Here is a 15,043-nt window from a genome sequence, read left to right on the forward strand (position 1 = left end):
CTCCCCGCTCCCTGGTGTGTGCTCCCCGCTCCCTGGTGTGTGCTCCCTGCACCGGGTGTGTGCTCCCCGCTCCCTGGTGTGTGCTCCCCGCTCCCTGGTGTGTGCTGCCCACTCCCTGGTGTGTGCTCCCTGCACCTGGTGTGTGCTCCCTGCACCGGGTGTGTGCTCCCCGCTCCCTGGTGTGTGCTCCCTGCACCGGGTGTGTGCTGCCTGCACCTGGTGTGTGCTCCCCGCTCTCTGGTGTGTGCTCCCTTTTCAGTGCCACAAACACTCCCGCCCCCACTGTGGACGGCCGAGTGCAGATAACAGCGCGCTGTGCTGGTCACTAGGTGGCTGAGCAGCAGCCACTTTGGGGGGTTAAAGATGGCGGAGTCGGGATCACGTCTCCTTGTAACGTGGGGTTACTTTCTGGGGAAATGACCCCATTCTCTTTCCTGAGTCACCTGACCAAGTGGGCCTGGCTCAGAGGCAGCAGGTTCACCGGGCAGACAAGTCATCAGACTAGGAGGCAGATTCCGATAACGTGAGGTCAGGGGTCTAACGCCCGACTGATTGCAGTCATCACTCCTATGACGACGTAAACGCTTTACCCACTGCATTGGCACCAAGGGTCACCTGTACCCGCTCATTGGCGATGAGGGTGGCCTGTGCCCGCTCATTGGCAGTGAGGGTGGCCTGTACCCGCTCATCGGCGATGAGGGTGGCCTGTACCCGCTCATCGGCAGTGAGGGTGGCCTGTACCCGCTCATCGGCAGTGAGGGTGGCCTGTGCCCGCTCATCGGCAGTGAGGGTGGCCTGTGCCCGCTCATCGGCAGTGAGGGTGGCCTGTGCCCGCTCATCGGCAGTGAGGGTGGCCTGTGCCCGCTCATCGGCAGTGAGGGTGGCCTGTGCCCGCTCATCGGCAGTGAGGGTGGCCTGTGCCCGCTCATCGGCAGTGAGGGTGGCCTGTGCCCGCTCATCGGCAGTGAGGGTGGCCTGTGCCCGCTCATCGGCAGTGAGGGTGGCCTGTGCCCGCTCATCAGCAGTGAGGGTGGCCTGTACCCGCTCATCGGCGATGGGGGGGGGGGTGCCTTGGACTCCCATGCACAGTTACCCTCTGAGCTGGAACCCCGTGCACAGAGGCAGGGGGTCCTTCAGAAGCTGCAGGTTTAGAGAAGCCCGTGCAGCTATGATGTGACATAAGCAGTGGAGTCAGACACTCTCCTTGTGAGAGAAACAGCACCTGATCCCTTCTCTCCTCCAGGGAGCCTGGCAGAGAGCACCTGCTACCTAATCACGGTCACCCCGGTGTACAGCGACGGGCCGGGGAGCCCTGAGGCCGTGAGGGCGTACCTGAAGCAAGCCCGTAAGTCCCCTGTCTGCCCCCAGTCCGCCCCTGAAGAAAGCCTGTAAGCTCCCTGTCCGTCCACCCCCGCCCCGTCCATCCCTGAAGCAAGCCCGTAAACCCCTGTCCGCCCCCCCGTCCACCCCTGAAGCAAGCCCGTAAGCTCCCTGTCTGCCCCCACCCCGTCCACCCCCCCCGTCCACCCCCCCGTCCACTCCCCCGTCCATCCCTGAAGCAAGCCCGTAAGTCCCCCGTCCGCCCCCAGTCCGCCCCTGAAGCAAGCCTGTAAGCCCCCTGTCCGCCCCCCCGTCCATCCCTGAAGCAAGCCCGTAAGCTCCCTGTCTGCCCCCACCCCGTCCACCCCTCCCCCCGTCCACCCCCCAGCCCCCCGTCCATCCCTGAAGCAAGCCCGTAAGCCCCCGTCCCTGCCCGTTAAGGTGTGAGCAGAGCCGCTGCAGGCCTTCCCATCAGGCTGGCTCAGCTGTCCAGGGAGCTGTGATGAAGTGTCACTAACCCTAATGGCGTTCAGTTAGCAAATGACCGTCCTCTCTGCAGCGCCCTCCAAGGGCCCTGTCGTGCGGACGAAGAAGGTGGGGAAGAACGAAGCCGTCCTGGAGTGGGAACAGCTCCCTGTCGACGTGCAGAACGGCTTCATCAGGAACTACACCATCTTCTATAAAACCAGCCTGGGCAACGAGACCGGTAACGACGCCAGTTCCCCAGGACCCACTGCTTCCTCCCGGCTCTGAGCCACCATTAGGCCTCTCCTCCTCCTGCCGCCCCTCCCCGGGGCGGGCCCTCCGCGCAGACACAGGCTGCCCAGGGCTGCCTCGGGCCTGTCGCCTCAGCTGGGAACGTTGTTGTGGGTAAAATAACTCGGTTCCTGTGGACACTCTCCCTGTCGGATGTAGGCAGGGAGCAGAGGCCCGAGCAGCTGACTGACCTGTCGTTTCTTCCAGCCGTGAACGTGGACTCCTCCCACACGGAGTACACGCTGTCCTCGCTGACGAGCGACACGCTCTACATGGTGCGCATGGCGGCCTACACGGACGAGGGCGGCAAGGACGGCCCCGAGTTCACCTTCACCACCCCCAAGTTCGGTGAGGAGCGGACAGCCTCTCCCTTTCTGTCTATCCGCCTGAAGGGCTGTCTGTGCTGGAATCTTGTTAAAAGTCCATCTTTGGGTTCATAGGAATGAGGTTCAGAAATTAGACATTTATGCTATGATCTGTTTTAGTTGTTTCTTTAAACGATAGAAAATCGTTTTCCTGACCTTTTTTGTTTTATTAACAGTTTCTGACTGGTTTCACCTGGACCCTAAAAACTCCCCAAAGCTGGGTGCCTTCCTCAGTGGCTCGTTTCTTCGCTGGCAGATCTTGGGGGTCTGTCTGCTGTCCTGCTTTTATGGCCAGTGCTGGGGGCCTGGTCTGCCCCTGCGGGCCCTACTCACCCCTGCAACCCAGCTTCACGGCACCCCTTCCTGCCCCTGCTGCCGCTGCCTGCCCAGGCTACCAGAGCCTCTGTGGTCTGGTCTTTGTGCCTCTGTCTTTCCCGATCTTCCTCCTCCTCAGTCTGACTCCTGTGGCCTCTCTGTCCTCAAAAATGCCTCTTCCCTTGGTTCTTCTAGCCCAGGGGTCGGCAAACCCATTAGTCGACAGAGCCAAATATCAACAGGACAACGACTGTAATTTCTTTTGAGAGCCACATTTTTAAAACTTAAGCCATACAGGCAGGCACACTGCTGTTACCCTGCCTTCCACAGCGTAAGGACTGTTGGTATTTGGCGCCTCCCCCGCCGCGTATCCCGCAGCCCGACCGACCGACACCCCCCACTTCTTCTAACGCCACTTCTTCCAAAGGACTCGCCCAAAACCGACTTCTGCGCACGGGCCACGAAGTCTCCATCGCACTGTGCGTGTGCCCGCACGTGGTATTTTGTGGAAGAGCCACACTCAAGGGGCCAAAGAGCCGCATGTGGCTCACGAGCCGCGGTTTGCCGACCACGGTTCTCACCCGTGTTGCCCAGATAGCCCTGCGCCTCCCTGTCCGCTTCCCGCCTGGTCCCCTGTCCGCTTCCTGCCACCTCCCGCCAGCCTGTGGGCGCTGTCCCGGGCCGCCTGCTGTGAGCGGCGTGGCTGGGATGGGCCGCAGGGATGGGGAAACAGCCGTGAAGTGTGGAAAGGCTGGAACAATGGGATGGTGTTCATCTTTCCCAATAGTCCAGGCACCTCGCAGAGATATTGGGGCACTTCCAGGCCCTGCATAAAGCGAGTGTCACCATGCAGTGCATCCCCCGCGTACCTGGTTCCCGTGCACATAGGGGCGCGTTTACCTGCATCTAGTCACGCACAGTAGGGCTGTCTGATCAGGCACCACCTCCGTTCAGGGCCTGTGCTGTAAGGATGTCGACGCCCCCAGCTGTTCAGGGCGGTCTCTCGGGCTGTGGAGCGGGTCTGCGTGCGCAGCCCGGGTGGCGGGAAACGCGTGTCCCCTTGGCTGTGCTGAGCCCTGTCTCCTCTCCCCATCCCCTTCAGCCCAGGGCGAGATCGAGGCCATCGTGGTGCCTGTGTGCCTGGCGTTCCTGCTGCTCACACTGCTGGGCGTGCTGCTCTGCTTCAACAAGCGGGACCTGTGAGTACCCCGTGCGCACCTGCCCCCGGCGTGTCTGACGGCGCTCCCCCGGCTGCGTGTCTGACGGCTCTCAGCGTCCTGAGGGCCAGCGCTGCTGCGACTCATGCCTTCTCGCTGCAGAGCAGTGTCCTGGGCGCGGTCCGCGTCAGCCCACACGCTGTGGTGGAAGCTCCGGGGTTTCTTTGACGGTGGCCGCTGTAAGCGACGTGCTCTGCTCGTGGAGCGCGTCTTGGCGTCACGTGTTACGTTAGCAAGGAGGGTCGCCGGGGGTGTGGCAGGTGCACGTCTCACTTTATAGGAAACTGTCATCCGTTCTCCAGGCTCAGGGACGTGCTCGCTCGTCCGGTGGCTGTGGGGTTAGTGGGCGTGTTACCCCCTTATGGAGGGTTCCTGTGGGAGTGGGGTTGCCTCCTTTTTAAACGTCTGATGGGATTTGCAGGGGTCGCCCTCGGGGCTGAGGTTCTCTCTTGGGGGGAATTTGCTTTTTGCACAGATGGGGCGAGAGGAGTGTTTCTCAGTCGGCTCGTGGCTGGTCTGTGGGCCGAGGTGGGAGCCCTCCACCCACACTTCCTGGTTGTGCGGGAGGCAGCCTGGAGGTCCTTTCCCTCCCACGACCGCTCCCTGCAGAGCTGGGCTCTGACCGGGCAGGGCCTGTAGGAGGGAAACGCACGTGAGGAGGCCTGTGATGACGGGATCTCCTTCCTTAGGTGTTTTTAGTTCTGTTGCTCTTTCTTCCTTTCCTGGTGCCCAGCTGAAATTGCGTCTGTTGTCTGACAGTTGGAAGTTGAGCGGTTTTCTCTCCTGCCATCGGGAGGGGCTGAGCTGCCTCACGCTGTGACCTGGCGAAGCTCGGCAGTGGTCTCGGTGCAGGATTGGCCTGAGATTCTCCCGGTGGAATGTCGCTGACTAGCTTAGCCTTGTTGGCGGCCTTTCATCACGACAGGCAGACGGTCCTCCTGTCTCACAGGGTGCTGCTCAGCGGTTGCAGGCCTTGCTCAGTGGCTTTGGGTTCGGCGGGTGCTGTTGGTGGGGAGTGTGTCTGGGGTCAGGGACCCCCTCGTGTGCTGCCCGTGGCCCCTCACCAGCCGTGTCTCCTCTCCAGGATTAAAAAGCACATCTGGCCCAACGTCCCCGACCCGTCCAAGAGCAACATCGCCCAGTGGTCGCCGCACACGCCGCCCCGGGTAAGACAGAGGGCAAGTGCGGGCACGTTTGTGGGGTCAACCTAGAGTGAGTGGAGCCAGAATAGCACACGAATGAGGATCGTAACCAGCATTTCACGTGATGCCTGCGCGTTCTCTGCCATCACCCTTGGAGCACATTCACGCTGACACGTGGGTGTCGGCCGCAAACAGCCTGGTACCGCCCCGCGGGCGGGCATTCAGCTTCGTGTCCCCATCGGCCTGCGCAGCCGGCGTGTTCCCGCGCTGACGGGGGTTTCCTCCTGGATCCCGGGAACCTCCCTGAAGGGGGGGTCTGTCTGTGTTGCCTTCCCTCCTGGGATTCCGGGTTAACAGGCTCACGTGTGTGGCGTGTGTATGTTCTGTGGAACCGGAGTCATTTGAGTTTGTTTTTTCTGAACGTTTCTAGTTTCTCTGTCCCGTTAGCCCTGGGGGCGTGGGGAGCGAGTGCTGCCGTGCCGGCAGCCTGGGCCGGGCTCTGATGAGGCGCAGCGGGGGCCCAGGAGAACGTCCCCGCAGCTGGATCCGGGCGCTCGCGGCCGGTGGCGGAGCGGTGTCACCTCCGACAGCCACGGGCGCTCAGACGCAGGCTGGCTCCGCCCTCGCGTGTGCCCGCAGTTCCTGAGTGACGCGTTGTCGTAACGATCCATCCTCTCTCTCCCTGCCTCTCTCTCTCCCAGCATAACTTCAGCTCAAAAGACCAGATGTTCTCGGACGGCGCGCTCACGGACCTGAGCGTGGTGGAGATCGAGGCGAGCGACAAGAAGCCGCTCCCGGAGGAGCTGAAGGCCCTGGACCTGTTCCGGAAGGAGAAGCTGAGCACGGGCGGCCACAGCAGCGGCATCGGCGGCTCCTCGTGCATGTCCTCGCGGCAGAGCCTGTCCAGCGGCGACGAGGCCGAGGCGGCGTCCGCCCAGAGCGCCGCGAGCGCCGTGCAGTACTCCACCGTGGTGCACAGCGGCTACCGCCACCAGGTGCCCTCCGTGCAGGTCTTCTCGCGCTCCGAGTCCACGCAGCCCCTGCTCGACTGCGAGGAGCGGCCCGACGAGCTGCCGCCGGGGGAGGGCGCGGACCCGCTGCCCCGACAGCAGTACTTCCAGCAGAGCTGCCGCCAGCCCGAGGCCGGCCCCCCCGGCCCCGCAGGATGGCCGCAGCCGGGCGCCCCGGCCGGCGAGGACCCTGTTGGACCCGGGCAGCCGGGGTCTGGGCAGCCGCAGGCGTTCCAGGAGGTCCCTGCGGCGGACGCCTTTGGTCCAGGGGCCCCGGGGCCGGAGAGGTTGGAGGCGGATGGGGTGGAGGCCGCGCTCGAGCTTGACGAGGGGCTGCCGAAGAGCTACCTCCCGCAGACGGTGCGGCCCGGCGGCTACGTGCCCCAGTGAGGCGCCCGCCCGCAGGCCGCTGGGCACGGCCAGTCTGCGCCTCAGATCCCCGGAGTCCCACTCCCTGAGGTGACAGCGCGCCTTGTGGACAAGCGTGTCCCGTCCTCCGTCCCAGACCCTGATCCACTCACACACTACACGCCGGCCCTCCACGGGCTGCCACGGCCTCGGTGCCCGAGGAGCCGCCTCAGGGCGCCAGGACCCTTTGCCAGGGCGCCAGAGGCGCTGACACACCGCTGGACTGAGGGCTGGGGGCTGGGGGTGACGGTCAGGCGCGGTCCCACCCTCCCCGCGGCCCCAGAGCTCGCCCAGCGGCACAGCTGGACGGCCGTTGTGCTCTGACCCGGAGGCTCCCGTGCGATCACGGCACAGACTCGCCCCTGGGACTGATGCTGCCGCAGCTGCAGGAGCAGGTTCTGGAGTTCAACTTGCAAATTGAAAATCGGTTTTGGACCTTCTGTCATCAGTCACCTGATGAGTGTTTAGAACATTCCTGTCCCTGCTCACAGCCTCCTGCAGCATCTCAGACTCGGCCGTGCCCAGAGGGACGGGGCCAGGCTGTCTGCGCCCACGCCGCCCGCAGCCGAGTGCGAGCCTCCCGTGTGAACGTGTTGCCCTTGCGGGTCTCGGTCGGGGCTCAGGCGGTGCCCTCGCCCCCGAGGACAGGACGGGGAGAGGCTGTGGTCCCGTCACCACGGAGCGGAGCCCCATCGGGGCTGGCAGGGGAGGGTGCACGGGGGCGGGGTGAGCGGCCACGTGCTCTTTGCTGCTTCACACACCACCGGAGAGGAGACTCGGTCCTGCCGGTGAGAGCAGCCGCCTCGACGGGAGGCCGTCTGAAGGTCGCCTCTAAGGTGGAGCATCTAAGCGTCTACGGCAGGTTTGGGGGTAAACTCCAACGTGCCTCAGTTGTTTAAAATGTTGCTAGTAAGTGCCAGCCCCCTCTCGGGGGAGTTGTAGCTTTGCTGGGAGGGTCTTGCCTGGATAGTGAGGACGATCTGGGGGCGCGATGAAGAGATGCAAAAAGAAGGCCTGTAGTCCTCCGTCGTCTTCTCCCTTTGGGTCTAAGAACCAACTCCAGACCCTTCCGTCCGGTGAACGAGGCGATGGCTGCACTGCCAGGCACTGAGCTCCCCGAGCAGAACTGTGACGACTGCCGGGCGCTTTTCTGGGTCCTGTTCGTCCTGTTGCCCAGGCGAGGTCACTTCGGAAAGCTTTTTGCACTTTTCTGTGAATCAAGAGAAGATGGAGAGAGAGCCCGAAGCAGGATGGTCCCAGTTCCCGCGACGCTGTGAGCCAGTGGACCCGGGGCCTGGCCCTCCCGCTGGTCCCGGTGGCCTTTCCCGGACCGTGGGCGGGGTGCAGGCGACGTCAGAGGGTCTGGGCCAAATGTGGCATCTTCTGGATTCATGGTTTTTCACGTGCTGCTGGTGTGCGCGTGAGCGGGGGGCCTCGGCTTGCGTGAAAAGCGCTTGAGGCCAGTGGCCACAGGGCGCCCGTCTGTCCCTTAAGCACCGCCTGGGTGAGTGAGGACTGCACGCGTCCAGGGCTGACCACCAGCACCCTGGGTGTCACAGATACGGGGGCGGTTAAGGTCAGTGTCTGAGTCCTTCGGTCTCAACACGCGTGTGTGAACAGTGGGCGCGGTGTGCCTGGGCCCGTGTGCTGTGTCCCCTGCACCGGCCCCGCCCCCCAGGACACCCGCCGCCCCCACTGGCTCCTAGCCAGGCCGGCCTGGAGTGTGTCCGTGATGTTCCTCTGCGGGAGTGGCATGTGCTCATCGTAACCAGCTGTTTGTGTTGACGTAACGACATGTACCCTAAGTGTCTCTCGCGTATCACCTGTAACCTCCCACGTAGGCAGTAAACCTGTTCACTCTGTGGCCACTGCCGCTGGGTGTCGGGCGCGTGGCTGGGGTCCCGCCGCCCGGGCTGGGCCTGCGTGGAGGGCCTGTGCTTGTTCGATGCCCGTTCAGCGGACGGGGGGGACTCGGCGGGGGTGGGCTGCGTGGCCTCCGGGGCCGGTACAGGACTCGGAGACGCAGGCCACACCAGGCTTCCCCACGGGACCCCGCGGCCCACCCCCAGGGAGTGTTTTCTTACCCCGTTGACGGACCCCGTTGACGGACCCCGTTGAGAACGTAGGTGCAGCGCCACCTTGTGGCCAGTCTGTGCCCTGCTGCCTCCACGCTGCCCAGTGGGGAGCTGCAGCCACCCCACCTGGAGGGACTGGGCCGTCCAGCTGCTCGTCCTCACACTGTGGTTCCACCCAGAATGTCCGTGTCCACAGGGAACCCCCATCCGGACCAGGTCTCCTCACACGGCCTGAAGGTCACACACGTGACATCGGGGCGGGACGGGGGCTCCTGCGTTTCAGCCCCGTGTCCCCTGTGGCCCCCTGGGCTCCTCCTTGTCTCACCCCCATTTCTGTTACGGACCTGAGCCCAAAGTGACCGCAGAGCTCCCGCCTGCAGCCTCCGCAGCCCGGGGGGGAGCGGCGTCAGCTCGGCCCAGCTTTTCCTTCTCATACAGACCATCCCTCCACGCTTTCAACATCGACAGCCGGCCCGCAGGCTGCTGTCATCCACCTTCCAGCCCGAGCTGTGGCTCGTTAGTCACCAGCAGCGGGGCAGGAGGCGGGGAGAACGTGGGGCTCACCGAGTGGGTGGCAGCTGCTCCTGGCGCTCGGCTCTTGGTGGCCAGGGACACCTTGGAAAGGCACGTCTCCCAAGAATCTGCCTGTGCGCCACGGCCCAGCACAGCCCACAGCTCACAGCCCAGCACAGCTCTCGGCTCACAGCCCAGCACAACCCACAGCTCACGGCCCACAGCCCACGGCCCAGCACGTCCCTTCTCGGGTGGGAGTGACTTCCTCCCGCTAACGGTTTTACAGACGAGGCTTAGCTTCGTGTAGGAACCTGGAGAGTCAAACCCACTTTCCCATCTATTCCTCCGACTACGGCTGTCATTTCCCATCAGAAAACTGCCTGGAATTGTCTTATGCTTGAACTTAAGGGCGAATTACCCCACTTACAGGGTTTGGGTGTATGTGGTTTATGACTTGGGACGCACGGGGATAACATGGTGAGTTAGGGGGAGCCCTCCACAGAGTGGGCGGAAAACCCCAGTACCTGCCACCTGCCCCTCAGCCAGGGTGGGACAGCCTTAAAGCCATGCCGCCACCAGGAGCAAACACGGGGTGGGCCTCGCTGGCCTCAGGCCACGGTCCGGCTGAGCCCACGTCCTCCCACGTGGGGCCCAGCGCGGCTGTCACGGGCATCGGCCCGAAGCTCTGGAGCTGGTTCTGTGGGCCTCCGGGAGGGGCCGGCGAAGGGGGAACCCAGCAGCCACACGGCGGCCTCGGGCGAGGGGGCGTCCGCTAAAGCCAAAGGGCCGTTCCATCCTCAAGCAGGTTTTCTGCATGTGTACGCTAAAAAATTGACAAGTTCGTTTACCTGTTTTCATGTAGACACGTTTGCGTGATTAAAATTACGTATGTTTAGAAAGCTAAATGTCACAGGAGAGTTTTCTGTCACACTGTGATTTGACGTTTCTACCGGACGGGTCTGCGGAATGTGGGCATCCCCCTCCCTGGGCGTGAGCCGATGCGCGAGGCCAGGACGCACTTGGCGCACGTGCTGCGGCACGATCACCTGCTAACCGTTCGCAGAACATGTTTAAGAGCAGTGACTCGGGGATCTGAGTAGTTGTAGATATACAATAATGTCAGCGAAATTACTACAGTACTTTTACCAACATATGGCGTATTGGCTAAAATTTGTTAAAAACAACAGTGAATTAGTAACAAAACAAAACCCTAATTTAATTATAAGCAAATCTTGGTTAAAAGCATTTTAAAATTACCAGGGTGTTAATTTTCATATATGACATAAGGACCGGAAATTAGGTCTTTTAAATCCAAAGTCCATTAAATCCAGTCTGTGAAACCAAGGTCCGCAAAATCGAGGGTTTCCTGTATTTGAAGTGAAAAGGAGCTCAAAGGCACAGAGATTCTAACAACAGAAAACAGTTTTGCACAAGCGTGGAAAGAGTGACGGGGCAGGCACTCGGCTGTAGTCACAGTCGGTGTGGGTTCTGCCTGTTTTAATCCCTTACTAACGGGAGACAGGCAAGGAGCCTGGGGAACCAGACACCACGGCTGGAACTGCAGATGGACACACCCCGGTGCAGGGGAGGGTGGTCCCCTGCGAGCCCAGGACCCACAGGGTCCAAATGCTGCTGCCGGTGTAGACTGAACGTATACATACCACCTACCAGACACTTATTTCCGGTCATTAAAACCTGAAAGAATTTTATGAGGTAAATATCAGAATAACATACAGACTCACAGGCTCAGAGAAATGGAACCACCTGGGGCATGTGGTTAACAAATACCAGATCAGGGTTCCTACTCCATCAACTCCCCGATGACGTACCTTGCATCAATCAAAACAATGGAATGGCACGCCCAGACCTACAACACAGGGAAACAAACCCTAAATCTAACCCTAACCATAATCCTAAAGTGGATCCTAAACGAAAATCTACCCTAATCCTAAAACTAGCCCCAAACCAAATCCTGCCCTAACACTACTCCTAGCACAAACACTAACCCACACCTAACTCTAACCCTAACCCTGTGGCCCTAACCCTAACCCTAACCCTAAGCGTAACTGTGGCCCTAACCCTAAACCTAACCCTAGCCCTAGCCCTAGCCGAACCCTAGCCCAAGCCCTAACCCTAACCCTAGCCCTAACCCTAGCCATAGCCCTAGCCCTAGCCCTAGGCCTAACCCTAACCCTAACCCTAACCCTAGCCCAAGCCCTAACCCTACCTCAAGCCCTAACCCTAACCCTAACCCTAGCCCTAGCCCTAACCCTAACCCTAGCCCTAGCCCTAACCCTAACCCTAGACCTAGACCTAGCCCTAACCCTAACCCTAACCCTAACCCTAACCCTAACCCTAACCCTAGCCCTAACCCTAACCCTAGCCCTAGACCTAGCCCTAACCCTAACCCTAACCCTACCCCAAGCCCTAACCCTAACCCTAACCCTAGCCCAAGCCCTAGCCCTAGCCCTAACCCTAGCCCTAGCCCTAACCCTAACCCTAGCCCTAGCCCTAACCCTAACCCTAACCCTAGCCCTAGCCCTAGCCCTCACCCTCCACAGCTGCTCCCAGTTAAAAGCCCAAGGGCTCGTCAGCTGGGACACTCAGCAGAGGCTCCTACACTCTGGCCCGAGGGCAGGGGGCCCAGGGGCGGCGGGGACTCCAGGACGCCGTGGCCAACAGCAGCTTTGGGGTTTCATTTGGGGTTTCATTGTGTTGCTCTGTGTGGAGGTTGCTCTTTTGAGCGGTTTTCGTTTGGGTGGGTTGTTGGTGGTCTGTTTATTGTTGGTTTTTGGTGGCGGGGTGGGTGTACCAAGGGGACTGGGTTCTGGGGAAGAGAGAGAACAGCATGGAACTATTTCTTTGGGTTTGGGAGACGCGCCTTCGGATGAGCGTCCATTCTCCCTTTGGTTCAAGTGTGAACTGTTACTGGAAACCGTCCAGGAGGAGGCGTCGGGCACTGTCAGCTTCGGGAGTTTCCCGTGGGGGTGGGGAAGCCGGGACAGCGGCCTCCTGTTCCGGGAACCCTGCCGTGTCCTGGAGGCCCCCGGCTGGCGGAAGCCCCGACCCCAAGGGCGGCCTCCCTCCCTCAGCTGAGTCTATGATCGATGGATCGATGGATCGATTGGGAAAGGCAGCCATGCGTCCTCCCCGGGGCTGCTTCCTGTGGAGAAGGGCTCGGGGCAGAGAAGCCCTGGGGTTTAACACCAGGTCAGGTCGGCCCCCTCCCCCCAGGGCTTTGCTTTGGGTTTTGGGGGCCAGTGGGCACCTCTAGGCTCGCTCTCAGCGCCTTGTGTCTGGAGCCGGCCACTCAGGACGATGGCCCACAGGAAGGGGCCTGTCCCCATGTGGCCTCCGCCCGGGCAGCGGTGACATCGGCCTCCACCATCTCGGCTCCTCTCTGCGCCCTGGACTCAGTGGCAGACAAGGCGGGTCCACGGGCCAGAGACCCAGAAACACCCAAATGCGGCGGCTCCAGAGCAGGTTCAAGACGCCCAGCGAGGCCTGGGTGGGGCCTCGGGAGGAGCTTAGCCCCAGAGCGGAGGGGACAGGGCTGGTGTCGGGTGTCCCTGCCCCGTCCCCCGTGGCCTTTCTCCACTTCTAGAAAGTTCTCCTGGAGAGCTGCCCGTGGGCCACGGGCTGGTGGGGACATGGCGGGGAGAGGGGAGAGCTGAGGACCGGGAGCGCCCAGAGTGACCAGGGCTGAGGGGCGACAGCAGGGCGGGGAGGGTGGCGGGAGCGGGGAGCGGGTCCTGGGGGGAAGGCTGGTCTGGCCCTGGTGCCCTGGAGCAGGAGACCCCCAGCTCTAACGCCGCCGCACATGGCATCCGGGGTTCCTTTCCGGCGTCTGAGCAGGAACCTGTCCCGCAGAGGCCGAGGCATAGCGTCAGCAGAAGGGGGAGCGCGGCTTTCCTGGGGGGTGGGGGTGGGGGTCACACCCAAGCGCCTCCATGAGCGCCTCCTACAGGCCTCCCTCCTGGCGGCCTCGGGCTCCGCCCTGCACCTCAGTCGCAGGGAGGACAGGACACACGTCCACCCCGAAAGGCGGTCGCTGGCCTCTGGCCCCTGGCCACCCGGCCCGCACGCAGACAGGACACCTGGACGCACGGGGCTGCCGAGCTTCTGAGAAACGCCCCTGTCCCGGCCCAGCGACCTCCGTCACCCGTCCTCCCACCCCTCGCACAGACCACACGCTCCTTACAACTAGCCCCGTCGCGACGGACGTTTCCACAAAACAGTGAACCCCACGCACCACGAGACGTCGCTGCTTTACAGGCCACAAACCCCTTTAACGGCGGCCCAACCAGGAGCCCTGAGCCCCCAGGGCTCGGAGTTCTTTCCCCCAGAAATCCGTTTTCCTGTTGGAGACAAACGAGCGCACATTTCTGAGTTTATTATGACACATGGCGGCTCACAAGGTGACCCCGAGAGTCAGAGCTACAGGGGCTCCCAGCAAGGTGGGTGCAGCGAGTGGCTACCTGAGCAGGACCCTAGATACAGGCCGTGGGGAGGCACGGACACAGGGAACCGCCAGTGGCAAATGGAACACGCACCTCTCCCCAGGCCCGCAGGGCCCCCCTGTCCGCAGGGCCCCCCTGTCCACAGGGCCCACTGTCCGCAGGGCCCCCCTGTCCGCAGGGCCCCCCTGTCCGCAGGGCCCCCCTGTCCGCAGGGCCCACTGTCCGCAGGCCCCACTGTCCGCAGGGCCCCCCTGTCCACAGGGCCCACTGTCCGCAGGCCCCACTGTCCGCAGGGCCCACTGTCCGCAGGCCCCACTGTCCACAGGGCCCCCCTGTCCACAGGGCCCACTGTCCACAGGGCCCACTGTCCACAGGGCCCCCCTGTCCGCCGGGCCCACTGTCCGCAGGCCCCCCTGTCCGCAGGCCCCCCTGTCCACAGGGCCCACTGTCCGCAGGCCCCCCTGTCCGCAGGCCCCCCTGTCCGCAGGGCCCACTGTCCGCAGGCCCCCCCTGTCCGCAGGCCCCACTGTCCGCAGGGCCCCCCTGTCCACAGGGCCCACTGTCCGCAGGGCCCCCCGTCCACAGGGCCCACTGTCCGCAGGACCGTGTCTCGATGGGAGCAGAGACGTGCGAATGGCTGTCTCCACAGAGGCTGCCTGGCGCGGGAACGGGACAGTCTGTGACCCCGTCCAGGGCAGGAAGGTTACAGCGGCCTGTGTCCTGGGACTCGGCTCTCAACAGTGAGGCGCAGCCGCGGGCGAGGCCCTGGGGTTCCTGGGAAAACCGCCCTCTGACTGGTGGTCACGCTGACCAGGAAGCTGCCCGGCCAACCTCCCAGAACCAAACGCCCACTTCCCAGCCCCCAGGCGGCCGAGTGACTGGAAGAGCTGGAGGGAGCCCACGGGACGAGGAAGGAAGGAAGGAAAGAAGAAAAGGAAACGTCACAAAGAAGCCGCTGGGACAGCAGCAAAGCCGGGTGGGGAGGGAGGGCGAGGGGGAGAGGGGCCGGGAGGGCCAGGCAGAGGGTGTAGCAGATGGGGGAGCAGCAGAGGCAACCGCTCCACCCGACGCCCACTCACAGGCCCTGCACCCCTCTCTCTGCCCAGCCATCAACTGCTTGGATTTTAGCTCTGAGAGCCTCATGGGGTAGACGGACAAGGTGAGAGGACCCCTTCCAAGTACCCCTCTCCCTTCCCTCCAGGCGCGCCCTCCCAGCCCCCACCCCGCACACAGTGTGAGGCGGCCCCCAGCGTGGGCACCAGGCTGGACCCCCCAAAAAGTCACAATCCAACGGCGGGGTACAAAGGGCACCTGGAACTCTGGGGGGCAGGGGGCTCACAGAAGTGCCCTAGTCACACTGTGGGGGTGGGGGTCAGGGGAGAGCCCACCTCAGCCCAGAGTTGGGGTACCCTCTGCTTGGTCCCTTTCTGGCTCCAGAGCTGTGGGGGGTCCCAGTGCCTGC

The 15,043-nt window shown here is 62.9% G+C and overlaps 1 protein-coding gene across 1 annotated transcript in view; it reads left to right on the forward strand.

The window, feature by feature from the left end:
- Window positions 1-10,031, forward strand: part of IL6ST (interleukin 6 cytokine family signal transducer) — a 32,188-nt gene extending 22,157 nt beyond the window's left edge. Inside the window, exons 11-16 of the mRNA XM_081089690.1 lie at window positions 1,244-1,345; window positions 1,880-2,026; window positions 2,284-2,424; window positions 3,859-3,955; window positions 5,058-5,139; window positions 5,817-10,031. Coding sequence (XP_080945816.1) covers window positions 1,244-1,345; window positions 1,880-2,026; window positions 2,284-2,424; window positions 3,859-3,955; window positions 5,058-5,139; window positions 5,817-6,515 — 1,268 coding nt within the window. The 3' untranslated portion in view covers window positions 6,516-10,031. The remainder of the gene's footprint in view (window positions 1-1,243; window positions 1,346-1,879; window positions 2,027-2,283; window positions 2,425-3,858; window positions 3,956-5,057; window positions 5,140-5,816) is intronic.
- Window positions 10,032-15,043: the final 5,012 nt, after the last annotated feature.

Source organism: Myotis nattereri (assembly GCF_964212035.1).
Source record: "Myotis nattereri genome assembly, chromosome: 4".
Classification (NCBI taxonomy): Eukaryota; Metazoa; Chordata; class Mammalia; order Chiroptera; family Vespertilionidae; genus Myotis; species Myotis nattereri.